This window comes from Danio rerio, chromosome 3 (genome assembly GCF_049306965.1).
Source record: "Danio rerio strain Tuebingen ecotype United States chromosome 3, GRCz12tu, whole genome shotgun sequence".
Classification (NCBI taxonomy): domain Eukaryota; kingdom Metazoa; phylum Chordata; class Actinopteri; order Cypriniformes; family Danionidae; genus Danio; species Danio rerio.
The window spans coordinates 10,526,463-10,544,605 of record NC_133178.1 but is presented as its reverse complement, the minus strand read 5'-3'; the positions used below and the strand labels follow the sequence as shown (position 1 = coordinate 10,544,605).

The following is an 18,143-nucleotide window of genomic DNA, read 5'->3' as shown; positions in this document are numbered from 1 at the left end:
CTGCTTTGTGTTTCACACTTTAACAGTTTATCTGATATTCTGCTTCAAAAAATACAAATACAAATGAGCGAAAGTTGATAGTTTAGTTACGCAGGATAGTTTGAAAAAAACATGAGGTACAATTTGATTAAATGTACATACACTTCTAGCACAAAAAAGACTGTTGGTTGATGCCAGGCTTAAACTTGTGTTTTATTTATTTTTTTTACACACAGACACACACAGACACACACACACACACACACACACACACACACACACACACACACACACACACACACACACACACACACACACACACACACACACTGACACACACACACACAGATATATATATCACATCATTTTTTCCATATGTCTTACTTTAATTATATACAGTGACTCAGCTAACATGAAAATGAAAATCATATTTTCTAGTTCCTTCAAAAAGCCTGTCTTTAAGAGGCTCTGATTGGTCAGCTAACATAATGTGCTGTGATTCGCGGATCAGCTCAGTGTGAGCCTGAATCAGACAGAAAACGAAAAGGACAGCTGAACCACATGCCTGCTCTCTAAAATAACATCTGAAAAGTGTATTACATATATATTTGGGTTATAAGCATGTGTAAGTAATATGAAACGTTCCGATATCTTTTGCGAGTTTGTTATTTGAGCTGTAGAACGCAGGGAAAGTGGCCGCATAGAGAGACACTGCAGCGCTGGTGAAGATTGTGGCTGTTTACAGCCCTTTGGTGGATAAATATGAGGTTGTAGCTAAATTGTTAGCGGTGCCAAACAGCATTTCCCATTGTTTACATCCTTTCTACAACATATCGTTAACGCTAGACACTGTGCATGTCATAGATCAATTTTAACAAATATAAATACTTACAGATTGTGGCTCACAATCCTCAGCTTCGTCTATTATTTTTGGAGCTGCTCCTTTGAGGAGTTTTTAGCCAAACTGGGAGAGATTCTGAAAGCTATCCTTTGTCCAATGCCAGCTATATATTTATTAAAATTCTCTTGAACAAAAGTTAAGTCAAAATTAAATTGTAAGCACTTCTCTCTTTGTGTCGTGTCCTTTGGAAGCCCAAGTACAGAAACAGAAGAAGCTCTGTGAAAATAGCAGCGTTTGGACGCCATTTCAGCTTCCTCTGCAATAACATTACAGTGCCTCTGGCCACGCCCCTTCATTGAGCGGGGTGTATGCACATGGTCTATACACATACCCTGAAGCGATTGTGATCTTGGGGATTGGGGATACTCATCCCTAGGCCCTCAGAGACTATGCAGCACCACTGATTCGATCCAAGACCAGCGACGAGATGATCCCAAGGTTTCCATAATCCTGGACCAGGACGTATCCTGAGCAGCTGCTGTGGTGGTCATGGAGCAGTGGAGAGCATGTGTTGCTCCAGGGACAGACAAGTCTCGCTGACGTCCAGCTTCTCCAGCGCCTAGACTGCAGCTCTGCACAAGAAGTTTGGCCAGAAGAAAAAATGGTTGTGTCAAACTGAGCCTGGTTTCTCTCGAGGTTTTTTAATTCTTCACTTTTGCCAAACTTTTTTTCTCGCCGCTGTCACCACTGGCTTGCATGGTTCGGGACCTGTAGAGCTGCACATCGATAGATTTGCTCTTCAGTGTTTGGACTCTCAGCAGTGAATATTAAACCACACTGAACTGAGCTAAACTGACCTGAACTTAAACACTGAAAACTGGACTGACACGTTTCAAATCACTATAATTTTCCATGTGAACTTGCCTTGACACAATTTACATTGTAAAAGGTCTATAGAAATACAGGGGAATTGAATCAAATTCAATCTCACTAGCCTGGAGGTATTATTTTGTAGTCCCCAAACTTCGTTCGCTATATGCTTTGCTAAGCTGACTCTGTAAAAGCGAATGTCTCCCTTTGCATTGAACTTTGAGCGTCTTGCATTCAGAGATCTTGTTCACACAGCTACATTACACATCAACTTTTAATCGATTTGCACAACATGAAAGAATTGTGTTGAACCCTGCAATTTTTGAAAGTGTAGAGCAGATGATAGACAGCGAGTGGTGTTCTTGAAGAATGCTTATGTATAGTGAGAGAAACGCTTGAGTTCTTCGTGTATTTCCTGCTCACGAACCTCGACATGGGAAAGCAAAGTTGCGCTAACAAAGCATGGAAACCCCTTTACGAACTCCAGAGGCCCGAGGCGATGATTGGGAGGAGAGAAATCAACCGTTGACACGCCGTCTCACCAATGAGTGCAGCTGGAGGAGTGAAGAAGCGTGTGTGAAATCCTCCAAAACATGCCATTGAGCTGATGAGCGGAGCGTGGCTCAACATGTCGAGCACTCCATGACACGCTGAGGGGGAGATGAATAATTAGAAGTTTATTGATAGGTAAACATGAGTAATAATGTTCTGTAGGTGTTTGTTAATCCAGGGCAACTCTGTGTGTGTGTGTGTGTTTTCTGAAGACTCTGGAGGAGTGATCCTCAGGTGATTCTGCTTAAAGGTGAAGACTGATTCCTTTATAAAGCGGCATGGTGTTTACTGCTGACCCTGCATGGGAACAAGTCTGGCAAAAATAATGGAGGATCTGTCATGTTGTAGATTTATGGGGTTGTATTTGGAAAAAGGGCTGTCAAGCTTCACAAAACAAGACATAAAAGGATCAGGTCTGTGTTTTTGTGAACATCGCTTGTATATGATGTTAGAGCTGTGGTGAAGCATCGTTCAGTAAATCATGGTGTTAAACTGCCGGTGTTAGTTTAAAATTATGACAGTTGAAGTAACTAGGTTAATTTCGATTAAAATCATTAATTAATTTTCGGCTTAGTCCCTTTATTAATCTGAGGTCGCCACAGCGGAATGAACCACCAACTTACCTAGCAAATGTTTTACTCAGCAGATACCCTTACAGCTGCAGCCCATCACTGGGAAACACCCATACACTCTCATTCACACACATACACTATGGACAATTTGGCCTACCCAATTCACCTGGAGCGCATGTCTTTGGACTTTTGGGTAACCGGAGCACCTGGAGGAAACCCATGCAAACGAGGGGAGAACATGCGAACTCCTCGTTTTAAATCAATTAGAAATAAATAAAGTATTAATCTAATTTTTTTTTCTTGTGGTTGGACAACTTTTGGGCTGGAAAATGTCAGCTATATCTGGCAACACTGGTGTTAGCTTGGCAACAGAACCAACGACAACACGCACAGAATCTATAAGCACAGTTCAGCACGGTTGTATTACCATGCTGATAGCTCCTGGCCCAGATCGGTTTGTAATCCTGCCGTGCCATTACAGGCCCAGTAAAGTAACAACCGTAACCGTACCAAACTTTTCTTAGAAGAGCAGCTTTTGACATTGATGACATATATGGCATTTATTAAAAACTATGGACCCATTGTGACATCTTAATTAATCTCTTCGCTTGACTTAAATGTATATGCAATATGTTATTCCATTTGGAAAGATATTTCATTTACTCTACTACAGTTGCATCGTGTTGGTATTCATTTTTTTTTTTTTTGAAAGGATTAAAAAAGGTAGTAAAAGGTATTAAATTCAGCTTAAGAAGTTCTGTATATACCCTGATATAATCTAAAAATATATAAGTAAATATATAAGTAAAAATAAAAATTGCACACAATACAATTTCAATTAACTTATTAGTTATTAGTCAATTAACTTATTGGTTTTTACAATTGTAAGTGGATTAAACATAAAACAATCAAGTTGTTAGCGGTGCCAAACAGCATTTCCCGTTGTTTACATCCTTTCTACAACATATCGATAACGCTAGACACTGTGCATGTCATAGATCAATTTTAACAAATATAAATACTTACAGATTGTGGCTCACAATTCTCAGCTTCGAATATTATGGTTGGAGCTGCTCCTTTGAGGAGTTTTTAGCCGAACTGGGAGAGATTCTGACCCGGGGTTAAACCCCTACTCTTTTTCGAAGGACATCCTGGGATTTTTAATGTCCACGGAGAGTCAGGACCTCGTTTTATGTCTCATCCGAAGGACGGAGTTCACTAAGCAGTATAGAGTCCCCGTCACTATACTGGGGCATTAGGACCCACTCACACCGCAGGTTGAGTGCCCCCTGCTGGCCTCACTAACACCACTTCCGGCAGCAGCCAAGCCTTCCCATGTGGGGAAATGGTCCCATCTTCAATAAGTAGTTTGAACAAGCAGCAAAAGCTTTTTTTTTTTTTTTTTTTTGAGTGTCTTTTTTTAAGATTAATGAAAACAAGCAGCATAATTTTTTTCAACAGAAACATTACCCTGTTCCACAGAATGAAAACATTTCAACATTTATAAAAAGTGCTGAGATTTGTTTGTTTGTTTTGGTGAAATACTCCTCCAGGGCACAGTGGCACAGCTCCTGGATTCTGGAGTATTTTGCGGGGACTTTACGTGATAGTTCATCCCACGCTTTTGAGCAGTTTGATGTGGTTGAGAGGTTTGATCTGGTTCCTCCACACGCTGGCTCTGATCGGCTGCAGAGAAACGCCCGGCTCCCAGCGGCATGTGACTCAAAATAGACGCTGATGTTCGCACTGTGACCCCGACACCCATCCGTGACTCGCCCGGCTTCACCCGCTTGTTGCCCCGGGCGTCCGCGAGCGCACAGATGAATGTGGTATTGTGTGTGTGTGAAGAGTGCATACCAGGCCGAGGTCAAGCGGACGCAGTAAAAACACAGTAAAAACCACATCGATCTGCTCTTGTTCAGTGTTTGGATCTGATCATCAATGCAGTGGATTGTTCAGTAGCTCAGTGCTTAGCACTGTCACCTCACAGAAATAAGGTCGCTGGTTCGAGTCCCGTCTGGGTCAGTTGGAATTTCTGCGTGGAGTTTGCCACATGTTGGTGTGGGTTTCCTCCCGGTGTTCCGGTTTCTCCCACAGTCCAAAGACATGCGCTATAGGTGAATTGGCTGTAGCGTATAAGTGTGAATGGGTGTTTCCCAATACTGGGTTGCAGTTGGAAGGAAATCCACCGTGTAAAACATATGCCAGAATAGTTGGTGGCTCATTCCACTGTGGTGACCCCTGATAAATAAGAGACTAAGCCAAAGGAGAATGAATAATTTTAAATTTAGCCTTCATATGCTTACCAGTTGACTTCTTCCAAACCAGTTGGACTTTGTGTTTTTCTGAGCACAAATGAGGATTTATTTTATATTTTTTCAAAGAATGTTGGGAATCGGTATCCGTTGGCATATATATAATGTTAAATAATATCTGTTAATTAACAGTGTCTGTATTTTGTGATTCACCAGTGTTTTCTGTTCATTCATTGTTGTGAATCGCGTTATAGGAGCTTGATCTCCGCTCTGTCGACTTCTGATGTTGATATTTGGACCTTAAAGGGATTGTGCAGCCCTGAAAATGACAATTCAGTCATTTATTCATTTGTGTTTGGTTTCAATATTATGCACAACTTTCTTTTCTTTTTTTATGCAAATGTGTGATAGAATAGTCCATTGCAAAAGATGCCATATTTTCCACAAGTTCAAGCAGTTTATAGGGTTTAGGGAGAGAGAATGGAGAGGGTTTATATAATGGAGAGTGTCGCCCTCTTCTGTTGGTTGCCATGTTCAGGCTTTAAAACTTTAAAGGTTTTTACTCCGTACAGTATAATCAATTTTAATTACGGAATCTGTAAAACATAAACCATTGTTGTGGATATAATAATCAGAATGAAAACATTGAACTTAAAAACAATTTATATATATATATATATATATATATATATATATATATATATATATATATATATATATATATTTTTTTTTTTTTTTTTATATATATATATATTTATAAAAAATACAGTTAAACATCACTTAACAAACTATTTAAAACGAATTAAAATTTCACAGGAATGCTCATAATTTGCTCTATTGTAATGGAAATAAAAATCTAAAAGTATTTGATATTTGTTTCATCTGTTTTAATGCACCCTTGTTGAATAAAAATATAGAATAATGTTTTTTTTTAAATCATACTTCAGTGAAATACTTAACGTGTTTTTCTCTGTGTGTTTTCTCTACAGGACTCTGATTCCTCTGTTTGATTCAGATTCTGGCCTGCTCATTTTATCTGGAAATGTGAGTAACATCATTAATAACTTCAGCTTATATAGTTTATCATGTAAAATATTACTGTAAAAAATATTACGAGAATAAAGTCACCAATAAAGTCAAAATATTAAGAGAACAAAATATTACAAGGATAAAGTTGTAGTAACACGAGATTTTATATATATATATATTTTGATATTGATATGTGTATATGTATATATATTTTTTATTACTCAATACATTTCAACTTTATTCTTGTAATATATATATATTTTTTTTTGTTAATTTTCAGTTTTTTTTTCTCACGTTATTGCAACATTATATTCCTAATATTTTTACTTTATTCTAGTAACATTTCGGCTTTATTTTTGTAATATTTCAACTTTATGATTGATTTATTTTTCCTTTATTCTATAAATATTTCAGCTTTATTCTTGTATTTTTTCGATTTTATTCTCGTAATTTTTATACTTGATTCTCGAGACATTTCATCTTTATTCTCTTAAAATGTATTATGTACTATATATTTATTAAGACTTTACTTTCAAAATATTCTGACTTTAATCTTGCAATCTTATATACACATATACAGTTGTTTTATGGTTTCAGTAATACACCGTTGTATGCATCTGCTGTTTCCTCAGGGCGAGAGTGTGATCGACTGTTTTGAGGTGAACACCAGCGAGCCCTTCCTGTCTCAAGGTAACTCTCATGCATTTTTCCGTGGTGTTGTTGTGAGACCTCTGTGTGTGTGTTTGTTAAAGTTGATCTGTTCTTTGGTTTTCGGTCAGTGAGTCAGTGTGTGGCAGACAGCTCGAGTCGTGGTGTTTGTCTGCTGCCGAAGCTGGCTCTGGACATCAGCTGCTGCGAGGTGCTGCGACTCATGCAGCTCACCGAAAACTTCATTGTGCCCATCAGCTACCAGGTGCCCCGCAAGGTGAGGATTAACACACCACAGCTTTTTTATCAATCTTTTTTTTCAGGTCAGCTTTAACACTATTAAACACAGCCTGAGCTGATCAACTGACCATATAAAGGTTCATGATAAGCTGTTTTCAGTATAAGCTGACAACATATTACAGTTTTATTTAATTAAAAACAAAATGCTTAATTAAAAGGATTTTATAAATGGTTAAACAATGTGGAAAAATACTTAATAACCAAAATAAATATTAATAAATATATATAAATAATAAAAAATATAATCCAAAAAATATAAAAAATAAAATATATAATTATTAAATGAATTAAATAAATATAAATAATTAAATATATAAATAATTAAATAAATAACATGTAGACAACTATAAATATTAATGGTTTATCTGTTATTCTATATATATATATATATATATATATATATATATATATATATATATATATATATATATATATATATATATATATAAAATTGTATTTTTTTACTCAAAACATTTCAGCTTTATTTCCGTTGTAATTTTTCGATTTTTTTTCTCTCACAATATTTCAACTTTATTCTCTAAACATTTCAGCTTTATTTTTGTAATATTGTAATAACTTTTTTCTCATAATATTTTGAGTTTATTCTTATAACAATTGGACTTTATTCTTAAAAAATTTAAACTTTATTCTCATAATATTTTGAGTTTATTCTTGTAATAATTGGACTTTCTTCTTTAAAAACGTAAACTTTATTCTCATATTATTTTGACTTTATTATTGAAACATTTCAACTTCATTCGTATATTATTTCAACTTTATTCATGTAATATTTTGACTTTATTCTCTAAACATTTCAGCTTTATTTTCGTAGTATTTTAACTTTATTATTGAAATGTTTTGACTTTATCATCATAATATTTCAAGTAGTTATTGTTAATATTAATAATAATATTATTGTTGTTGTGTTCAAATCAAATCACTTTTATTGTCACATCATCAGCAGCATGTGTGCAATGATGAGTGAAAAGCTTAGGTGCTGGCTCCATACGACAATTACAGTGCAAAACACAGACAGGGCAAAATACTACAACATACAACAACATACTCCCAAAAAAACAAAAACAAAAAAAAACAGGACAATGTAAAATTGGCAATGTTGACAGCAATATGTACAATGAATAGGTGTAATGTAACAATTTAACAATTTAAATGTTTTTTAAATCCCTTTATGTTTATGTTATATTGGTGTTGTTGTTATTGTTATTGTTATTATTATTATTATTGCTATTGCTAATATTATTATTATTATTGCTGCTATTGTTATTGTTATTATTATTATTGTTGTTATTATTATTATTACTATTATTAATATTATTTTATTGTTGTTGCTATTATTGTTATTATTATTATTATTCATGTATTGTTGTTGTTATTGCTATTATTATTATTATTATTGTTATTGCTATTATTATTTTTTTTTTATTATTATTATTGCTATTATTATTATTATTGTTATTGCTATTATTATTATTATTATTATTGCTATTATTATTGTTATTATTATTATTATTATTATTATTATTGGTATTATTATTATTGCAACAGTTATAAAAATCTCTATGTATTGTTATTTGTTTTATAAATATATATATATATATATATATATATATATATATATATATATATATATATTATATAATTATGTAAGAATTAATAATATATTAATAATATTAATAATATATTATATAACAATATAATATATTGTTTTGGTTGATGTAAAAATAATTTTTATACCATAAACACCTTTGTGTCTTCATGAAAGTTTGAAACCAGACGATGTGGTTGTGTGTTTCAGGCAGGACAAGACTTCCATGCGGACTTGTATCCAGACACTGTGGGTCACACAGCAGCCATGAGTGCCGACGAATGGTGGAAAGGAGACAACAAACAGGTCTGTTTAATATGAATCAATTCACTCATGCTTTACTCTTTGATTAGCGCTGGATTTATTACTTTGAACTGGCAGGTATGACATAGTTAAAGAGAAGAGCGTGATCAGAGGTGAAAAGCGAAATCATTTCAGATGCACAGTAAGCTTTATTGACTTTGTAAATGTTGATTGAACTCTATTACTCGTCTCTGTGTGTGTGTCAGGTGGAGAGGGTCAGTCTTCACCCCAGCAAAAGGCCAAAACCAGCAGCTCCGTCTGCTCAGGAGAAAGCACAGAAGGATCTTTCCCGCGGCAAGAGCAAAGAGGTTTGTACAGGACATTTTCTATTTCTATACGCTGCAAATTGTGATGAAGCAAGCAGTAGACAAAAATCAGGCATGATGTTTTATTAGAGTGAAACGATTTATAACCATGGACCAGAAAACCAGTCATAAGTGTACAGTTTTGGAAACTGAGATTTATACTTCAGCTGAAGTCTGGGTGAATAAGCTGTCAACGGATGTAAACTTTGTTAGGACAGATACACCAATTTAAAATAAGCAATCTGTGGATTGAAAAACATAAAAATACTGAGAAAATCACAGTTAAAGGTGCAGTAGGTGATTGTCTTCTGAAGCATTTGTTGTTGTGCTGGTTGAAAGTCTCTTCACAGTCTAATAGTAATGATTAAAGGAAGTGAATTAAATGTGTTGATTTGTATTTTTATATTTTGGGTAAAGCATAAAACTAAATTAATCCAATTAAGTAGCCCAATCCAGATAAGTAGCCCAATCTGTCTGTCAGCAAATGCAGATTTGAACAACTGAGCAGTCGTTTGTACGTAGCTCCGCCGACCGTCGCGCTTTCACGAGAGAGAGCACGCACACGTGCGCGATTGTTAAAAAACCTGCTAAATGCTCACCACAAAACTAGCAATGTGAGCTAACAAAATTAATATGTTTAGTTTTGATTTCAGGTGTACTTTACAGTTGTTTAGATTAAGTACTTAGCAATGCACATTACTAGTCAAAAATGTGATATATTTGCTGTAGAATATTTACCGAATGTCTTCGTGGAACATTGTCTTTGTTAAATTTGAATGGTTTTCGGCACACTGCAAAGGTCTTCTTTATTGTCTCGTTTCTAGTTTAAATATCTAAAAATTCTTAAATCAAGAAGCATTTTCCAGACAAGCAAAAAGTATTATCCTATTCTCAAAAAATCACGTTTCAAAATTAAGTGAGTTTTTCCTTCCAAACTAATCTGCCAATGAGGTGAGCAAAGCAATCTTGTTTTTGCTTTGAAATAATATTTTGAAAAACTTCTTATACACTAAGCTGAAACAACACAATTCTTTAGTTTTTTGGGACAACATAATTGTTTTTTGTTCAATCCACTAAAATTTGTCAAATCTAATACTTATTTCCTTCATGTTGTCCCAACACAAATCGATTGTGTAGAACCCAGCAGTTTTTACAGTGCATAATATTACTTTTTGTTTCCCGAAACTAATGAGGAACATGAGGTGAAGTGTTCACAGTCTTCACAGAAGTGTCTGATGGTGTTTTGTGGTGTTTTTTAGGAGGCCTCGAGCTCCAGCAGTCCTCTCAGCAGCCCCAGCAGCAGCGCAGTCCCGTCCCGCTCGCCCTCCTCCACCAGCGGCCTGTCGTCCGGCTTCGTACCCAGCCCTAGCCCCAGCCAGAGCTCCCGCGCCATCCACAACATGCTCGGTCAGTCCTCAGCCGATTCATACTCGCAGATCTAAAATTAAAAAAGGACATGTTATGCTTTATACACTTTGACCTTCTTCTCCTTTTCTGAACACACACAAATGTCTTGATTAACTGGACGTTTCTGAGACGTTTGGACTTGTTGGTGGTAACAGTCTAGATCAGGGGTCACCAATCTCGGTCCTGGAGGGCTGGTGTTCCTGCAGGGTTTAGCTCCAACTTGCCTCAACACACCTGTAGGGATGTTTCAAGTGTACCTAGTAAGACCTTGATTAGCTTGATAAGGTGTGTTTGATTAGGGTTGGAGCTAAAATCTGCAGGACACCGGCTCTCCAGGAAAACGTTTTGATGATCCTTTGGTCTGGAGCACACAGCGTCCATTTCTCCCATTAAATACCTGCAATACTGATTTATGTGACCACAGGACACGTTTCCACTGTGTGATGGTTCGTCCCAGATGCCTCTGAGCCGAGAGAAGTTGACTGGACACTGTTAACATAGGGCTTCCTTTTGGCGCAGTGCAGTTTTAACTTGCATTTGTGGATGTAACTACACATTGTGGTATTGACAAAGGTTTGCCCAAGTAGTCCTGAGCCCATGTTCTGATATCGCTTATGTTTGAATAAGGATTGATGCTGTGCCGCCTGAGGGATCAGTGATCACAGTTTTTCAGCTTAGGCTTCCGTTCTTGTCTTTTACAGTATCCAGAATCCTCAAGATTCCTTGAATCTTTTAATGATGTTATGCTCTGTTGGTGGTGAATTATCCAAATGACTTCCTCTCTTTCATTGTGAAACATTTTTTTAAACATTTCAGTAATTTTCTAGTGTATTTGTTTTTTTGACAAATTGACGATCCTCAGCCCATCTTTGCTTCTAAAGGTCTATACCTTTCACGGATGCTGGTTTTTGTCAAAGACATGTCACCCTGCAGCCCAAGACCGGTTACTCACTGAAGCTAAGCAGGGCTGAGCCTGGTTAGTACCTGGATGGGAGACCACTAGGGAACACTAGATTGCTGTTGGAAGTGGTGTTAGTGAGGCCAGCAGGGGGCGCTCAACCTGTGGTCTGTGTGAGTTCTAATGCCCAAGTGAAGGGGACACTATACTGTCAGTGGGCGCCGTCTTTCGGATGAGACGTTAAACTGAGGTCCTGACTCTCTGTGGTCATTAAAAATCCCATGGCACTTCTCGTGAAAGAGCAGGGTTGTAACCCCGGTGTCCTGGCCAAAGGTTCTCTATCGGCCCATACGATCATGGCCTCCGAATCATCCCCTTCCACCGAATTGGCTCTATCACTATCTCTCCACTCCACCTATAGCTGGTGTGTGGTGAGCGCACTGGCGCCGTTGTCCTGTGGCTGCCGTCGCATCATCCAAGTGGATGCTACACACTGGTGGTGGTGTTGAGAGACCCCCCCTCATGATTGTGAAGCGCTTTGGGTGTATGGCCATACACAATAAATGCGCTATATAAATACACATTACATTACATTGTACCAAATCATATTTACAGTCACCTGTTGAGTTTGCCAGTTTCAAATCCAACCATTATTTAATCAGTTTACCTGATTACTAGCCCTAAACTGCTCCTGTCCTAACTTTTTTGTAATATGTTGACGGTCTGAATGACAGCAAAGAATATATATTTACAAATAAAATGAAGTTTACCAGACGAAACATCAAATATTTTGGGTTCATATTGTCTGCAATGAAATACAAGTCAAAGTAAATTTTAGTAATCACTACTTTATTTTTTATTTTCGTCTTCCATAATGTCCCAACTTTGTTTGATTCTGGGTTGTAGTAATAGCTGATCATTATGAATTATGATAATGGCTTGCTGAACTAAGCCAGAGTGCAAATTGTAACATTATTCATGTTGAAAACACTTGTGCTTATTAATAGGTTGGTGCAGATATTTTTCAGGATTCTGGAAAGTTCCAAAAAAAAGCATTTATTTGAAAATAAATTATATTTTAGCACGTAAATGTCATGATCTGTTGCATGAAAGCGGACCCAGTTGCAGCGATGAAAAATACACAGGTATTGACGGAATTAGGCACAAGTAGACTGAAGGGAATAACAAGGTCCAACTAGTGGGGGCAATAACTAACTAGGCCCACACGGAATCTGCGCACACAGGTTTCAGAAGATTTTTAGCCCATCATTATTCTATTTATTTACTTGAGTAAACATGTGGTAATCTAAATTTATTCAATTTTTAAATTAATTTCTGTAATATTGTTGACTAATGTAAAAATGTTCATCTGATTTATGTACAATGCAGTTTGTACAGTAATATTTTCTGTCTTTTAGTAGAGATATTATATGAGAGACTTGCTTTGTTTACCAAATAAAGTGAATGTAATTGGATTTGCATTTTAAACATTAAATAAAAGTTTAAAAGATATTATTTTTTATTTCACATATTAAGGTTTTAGTTCTGATACTCCCAAAATAATTGAGAGGGTGCTCGCTGCAGAGTCATTTGAGGAGAACTGAGCTCCAGCGAGGGGGAGCATGAGCTGTCGCTCCTCCTCCTGTAAGCTGTTTTAATGCGTACACCAACCCCACCCCTAACCCTACCCCCAGTGACATCACTCGTAGAAGAAGTGCAAAAAAGGTGGAGCTCAAGCTTAAGCTCCCCCTCGCTGGAGCTCAGCTCTCCTCAAATGGCTCTGCAGCGAGCACCACTTGAAATAATTCAGCAGAAATTTGCAGGTTTTTACCAAAATTCTCCACAGAAATATCAAAAAATGTCTGCAGATTCTGTCTGCCCCTAGCAATAACACAGGGAAGCCAGTGGTAGGGACAAGATGGCACCAAAATGAACAGCCAATCAGGAGTCAGGAGTTTCAGTAGTCAAAACCAGAGCTAGATCCTGGAGCAAGCCAAGTAAACTTAAGACTGGCAGGACAGGGAAGTCTGGACACAGGATAGGACTGGAAAACACACAAGACAGGACATCAAACAGGCAGCAATAGTATACAACAAAACTAACTAAATCTAAAAGAAAATATGAAATCCTAGGGAAAGAACAGAACTAAACTGACTTGGGCAATCAGATAAAACTGAAATAAAAACTTCCAAAGTCTCAAAGAGAGAAATTGAACAATCAAAAAATAATAATAATAATAATAATCAACTATTAGTATAAGACTGGGAATGGCAGAAAAATGGAACAAAAATGGTTCTAAAGATAAAAGTAAGACGATGATTAGAACACTAAATTAATTAAACACTAGGAACAAACAAAAGAAGGTAGTAGCTAACAATAAGTAGACAAGATAACTAGATCAGGCAAGACAAAATGCTCAGTAGGGATAAGCTACAAGACAAGCTCACTTGGAACAAACCAGCAAAGAAATGAGAATACATCTAGTACTACATAAAACAAAGCACACGAGAGACAGGTGAAAACAATCAGGATAACAAAGTCTAAAAAAGAGAGCCGGGTAACGGAAAACACAGAGGAAAGACAAGAGGAACTGATGGTCAACACAAATAAAGGCAAAGCAATGTAAACAAGCAAAGGACAAACAGGGAAACATTAAACACAGACAAGACGGACAAAACTGTCAGGTCAGGACCATGACTATAAATACCTTTACACTAGGGGTGTCCAAACTCAGTCCTGGAGGGTGGATGTTCTGCATAGTTTAGATCCAACCCCAATCAGACACACCTGGGTTGGCTAATCAAGCTCTTAAGCTGCAGTCATATCAGAGTTTGAGCATGCGATATTCTGTCGTGCTGCGCTGCGAAAAGGGGCGGGATTAAACAAGATTATTAGACATAAAAAAAAAGTGATTGCTCCATGTTTTAAATTTTTATGTCCAAAGAGGTCATGTTTTGATCCTCGATTGGTCTCACGCAGTCAAGTGATGCGATTTCACAGGTCAGAGTTCACCAAGCTTGAACTTTGCACTGCAGCAACCCGCGAAACATGATGCATGACTCTGCGTTTCCGGTCTGACGCATTCGCGTGCGTATGAATGGAAGTCTATGGGAGGAAAAGCCCAGTGTGACCGCAGCTTTACTAGGCTTGCTAGAAATGTCCTGGCAGGTGTGTTGAGGCAAGTTGGAGCGAAAATCTGCAGGATACCGGCCCTCTAGGACTGAGTTCGGGCACCCCTGCTTTAGACTCTGACTATTGATCATTTTAATCCATCCTTGCTAAACACAACAATTCATTTACACTTTATATGATAGTGTATAGACCACATATCATCGAAATGCTGGACCATATCTCATTATAATACTTTTTTTTAGTTGTGTAAATGATCAAACCACTCATTGTGTGATTTTCAGGCCCGAGTTCGAAGTTTCGTCACATCCAGGGTTCAGTTCTGCACCGGGACACTCACATCACTAACCTGCGCGGGCTTCACCTGACCACCCCAGGAGAGTGTGATGGATTCTGCGCCAATGGGCAGCGTGTGGCGGTTCCTCTGGCCATCGCCGGTGGGCAGATCGCCGTGTTTGAGGTGCGTCTCTACATATGCATCTCTTCTCCTCCAGACCTCAGATTTATTAACAGTGTTTTTCTGCTGGATCTGTGTTTTTGCAGTTGTCCCAGCCTGGAAAGCTGCCGGACACAGCTCTGCCCACCATCCAGAACTCTGTCAATGTGGCCGACTTCTGCTGGGACCCCTTTGACCCTCACAGGCTGGTTGTGGGTGAGTTTTCATTGCTTATTTTATTCATAAAAATCATGTTTGAGTAGTGAAATCTGAACTTCGGCGCTGGTTTCTGATGTGTTTTTCTTAAAGCTGGTGATGATGCCAAGATCCGCGTGTGGCAGATTCCCAAAGGAGGCCTGCAGGAAACCCTGACGGAGCCGGAGTGTGTCCTGCGGGGTGAGAAACCAAACCAGCATATGTGACTCTGAACTGTTGTTGCTGTAGTTGTGCAGTGTGTGTGTGATTTACATGCGCTCTGACCAATGGCAGGACACACTGAGAAGATCTACTCCGTCAAGTTCCACCCACATGCAATCGGTCTGCTGGTGTCATCATCATACGACCTCACTGTCAGACTATGGAGCCTGGAGACTGGAGAACAGGTCAAACAGCTCAGCGGACATCAGGACCAGGTCTTTTTGTACCTTCATCATTCATTCATCCATTCATTCATCCATTTTTCCATGCATTAAGTCATTCATCTATCCATCCATTTATTCATCCGTCCATCCAGTTATTCTTTAATCAATCCATCCATCTGCTTATTCTACTGTCATCTAAATATCCTTCTATCATCCCACCACCATCCATTAATTAATTCATTCATCAGTCCATCCATCCATCCATCCATCCATCCATCCATCCATCCATCCATCTATTCATTTATCAATCCATCCATCTATCATCCAAATATCAGTCTATCATTCATCGATCTATTCATTCATTCATTCATTAATGCTTACGTTCATCAATACAGGCATTCATTCTTTCTTTCTTTCGTTAAATTATTAATGCATTACTTCATCCATCCATCCATCCACCCATACATTCATTCATCCATTAATTCATCCATTTTTCCATCCATTAAGTCATTCGTCTATCCATCCATTTATTCATCCATTCATCCAGCTAATCTTTCATCAATCCATCCATCTGTTTATTTTACTGTCATCCAAATATCCTTCTATCATCCCACCACCACCCATTAATTAATTCATTCATCAGTCCATCCATCCATCCATCCATCAGTCCATCTATTCATTTATCAATCCATCTATTCTATCATCCAAATATCATTCTATCATTCATCAATCTATTCATTCATTCATTCATTAATGCTTACATTCATCAATACAGGCATTCATTCTTTCTTTCTTTCGTTAAATTATTAATGCATTACTTCATCCATCCATCCACCCATACATTCATTCATCCATTAATTCATCCATTTTTCCATCCATTAAGTCATTCGTCTATCCATCCATTTATTCATCCATTCATCCAGCTAATCTTTCATCAATCCATCCATCCGTTTATTTTACTGTCATCCAAATATCCTTCTATCATCCCACCACCATCCATTAATAAATTCATTCATCAATCCATCCATCCATCCATCCATCCCTCCATCCATCCATCCATCTATTTATTCATCAATCCATCTATTGTATCATCCAAATATCATTCTATCATTCATCGATCTATTCATTAATTAATTCATTCATTCATTCATTAATGCATTCATTCATCAATACATCCATTCATTCTTTCCTTCGTTAAATTATTAATGCATTACTTCATCCATTCACTCATACATTCATTCATTTATCCACCCACTCATCCATTAATTCTTTTATTCATTAATCCATTCATTCATTCATCTGTTCATTCATCTATTAATTCATCTATTTATTCATTCATTCATTTATTCGTCTATTCATCTATCTATCCACTTTCATTCATCCATTCATCCATAAATCTATATTTATCAATGTATCTATCTTTCCATTCATTCATCCATCCATCCATCCATCTATTGTTTAGTCATCTATTCATCGATCAGTTTTTGCGGCCATCCTTTTTTGTTTGTTCATTTATCAATTAATTCATCCATATTTTAACATCCATATATCCTTCTATCATTCTTGCATCCATTTCTCCATTTATTTGTTTTCCATATATTCATCCATTTATCCATCCATCTATACATTAGTCCATTTATCCATGTACTGTATTATCCATTTTTCGTCTATTGTTTAGTCATCCATTCATTCATCTGTCAGTTTTTGCAGCCATCCTTTTATCTGTTTATCAATTTCCCCATTTATCAATTAATTCATCCATCCAATTTTTCATCCACCCTTTCATTTTACATCCACCCACCTATTCTTCTATCCGTTTCATAATTATCCATCCATACATTGTCCCACTATTATCCATATATTCCTCTTTCACTCCTCTATCCATCCATTTCTCCATTGTCCATTTCTTCATTTCCATCTATCCATCTATATGATTTTCCATTTATCTGTTTTTCATGCATCCATCCATCCATTTATTCATTCATTGATGATCCATCTTTTATTCATCCATTGGTTCATTTTTCCAATTTTCCATTTAACTAACTGTTCATCCATTCATCATGCCATTTAAGGATCTCTCAGATTTTGAATCCATCCCTTTATGCTTTCACTTATCTGTTTATCTGTCCAGCGTTTATACAATGTTATACAATGGTTCAGATCTTACCTCTCTGACAGGTCATTCAGGGTGTCTTGGAGGGGAGAGGTGTCCAACCTACAGCATCTAAACACTGGGGTACCTCAAGGCTCTGTTCTTGGGCCACTTCTCTTCTCCATCTACACATCATCTCTAGGACCAGTCATCCAGAGACATGGATTCTCCTACCACTGCTATGCTGATGATACCCAGCTATACCTCTCTTTTCATCCTGATGATCCCTCGGTTCCAGCTCGTATCTCAGCCTGCCTGTTGGATATTTCACACTGGATGA

The 18,143-nt window shown here is 37.2% G+C and overlaps 1 protein-coding gene across 11 annotated transcripts in view; it reads left to right on the top strand.

Annotated features, from left to right (window-relative positions):
* coro7 (coronin 7) overlaps window positions 1–18,143 on the top strand; it is a 303,620-nt gene that overhangs the window by 271,824 nt on the left and 13,653 nt on the right. For all 11 annotated transcript variants that reach the window (XR_012400383.1, XR_012400386.1, XR_012400382.1 and 8 more), the window contains 10 exon segments: window positions 6,059–6,113; window positions 6,731–6,788; window positions 6,878–7,023; window positions 8,863–8,958; window positions 9,162–9,263; window positions 10,520–10,667; window positions 14,979–15,154; window positions 15,238–15,346; window positions 15,440–15,526; window positions 15,620–15,762. Coding sequence is in view for 4 of the 11 variants with exons in the window: in XM_073943073.1 (XP_073799174.1) it covers window positions 6,059–6,113; window positions 6,731–6,788; window positions 6,878–7,023; window positions 8,863–8,958; window positions 9,162–9,263; window positions 10,520–10,667; window positions 14,979–15,154; window positions 15,238–15,346; window positions 15,440–15,526; window positions 15,620–15,762 (1,120 nt within the window). In the remaining 7 variants the exon portion in view is untranslated.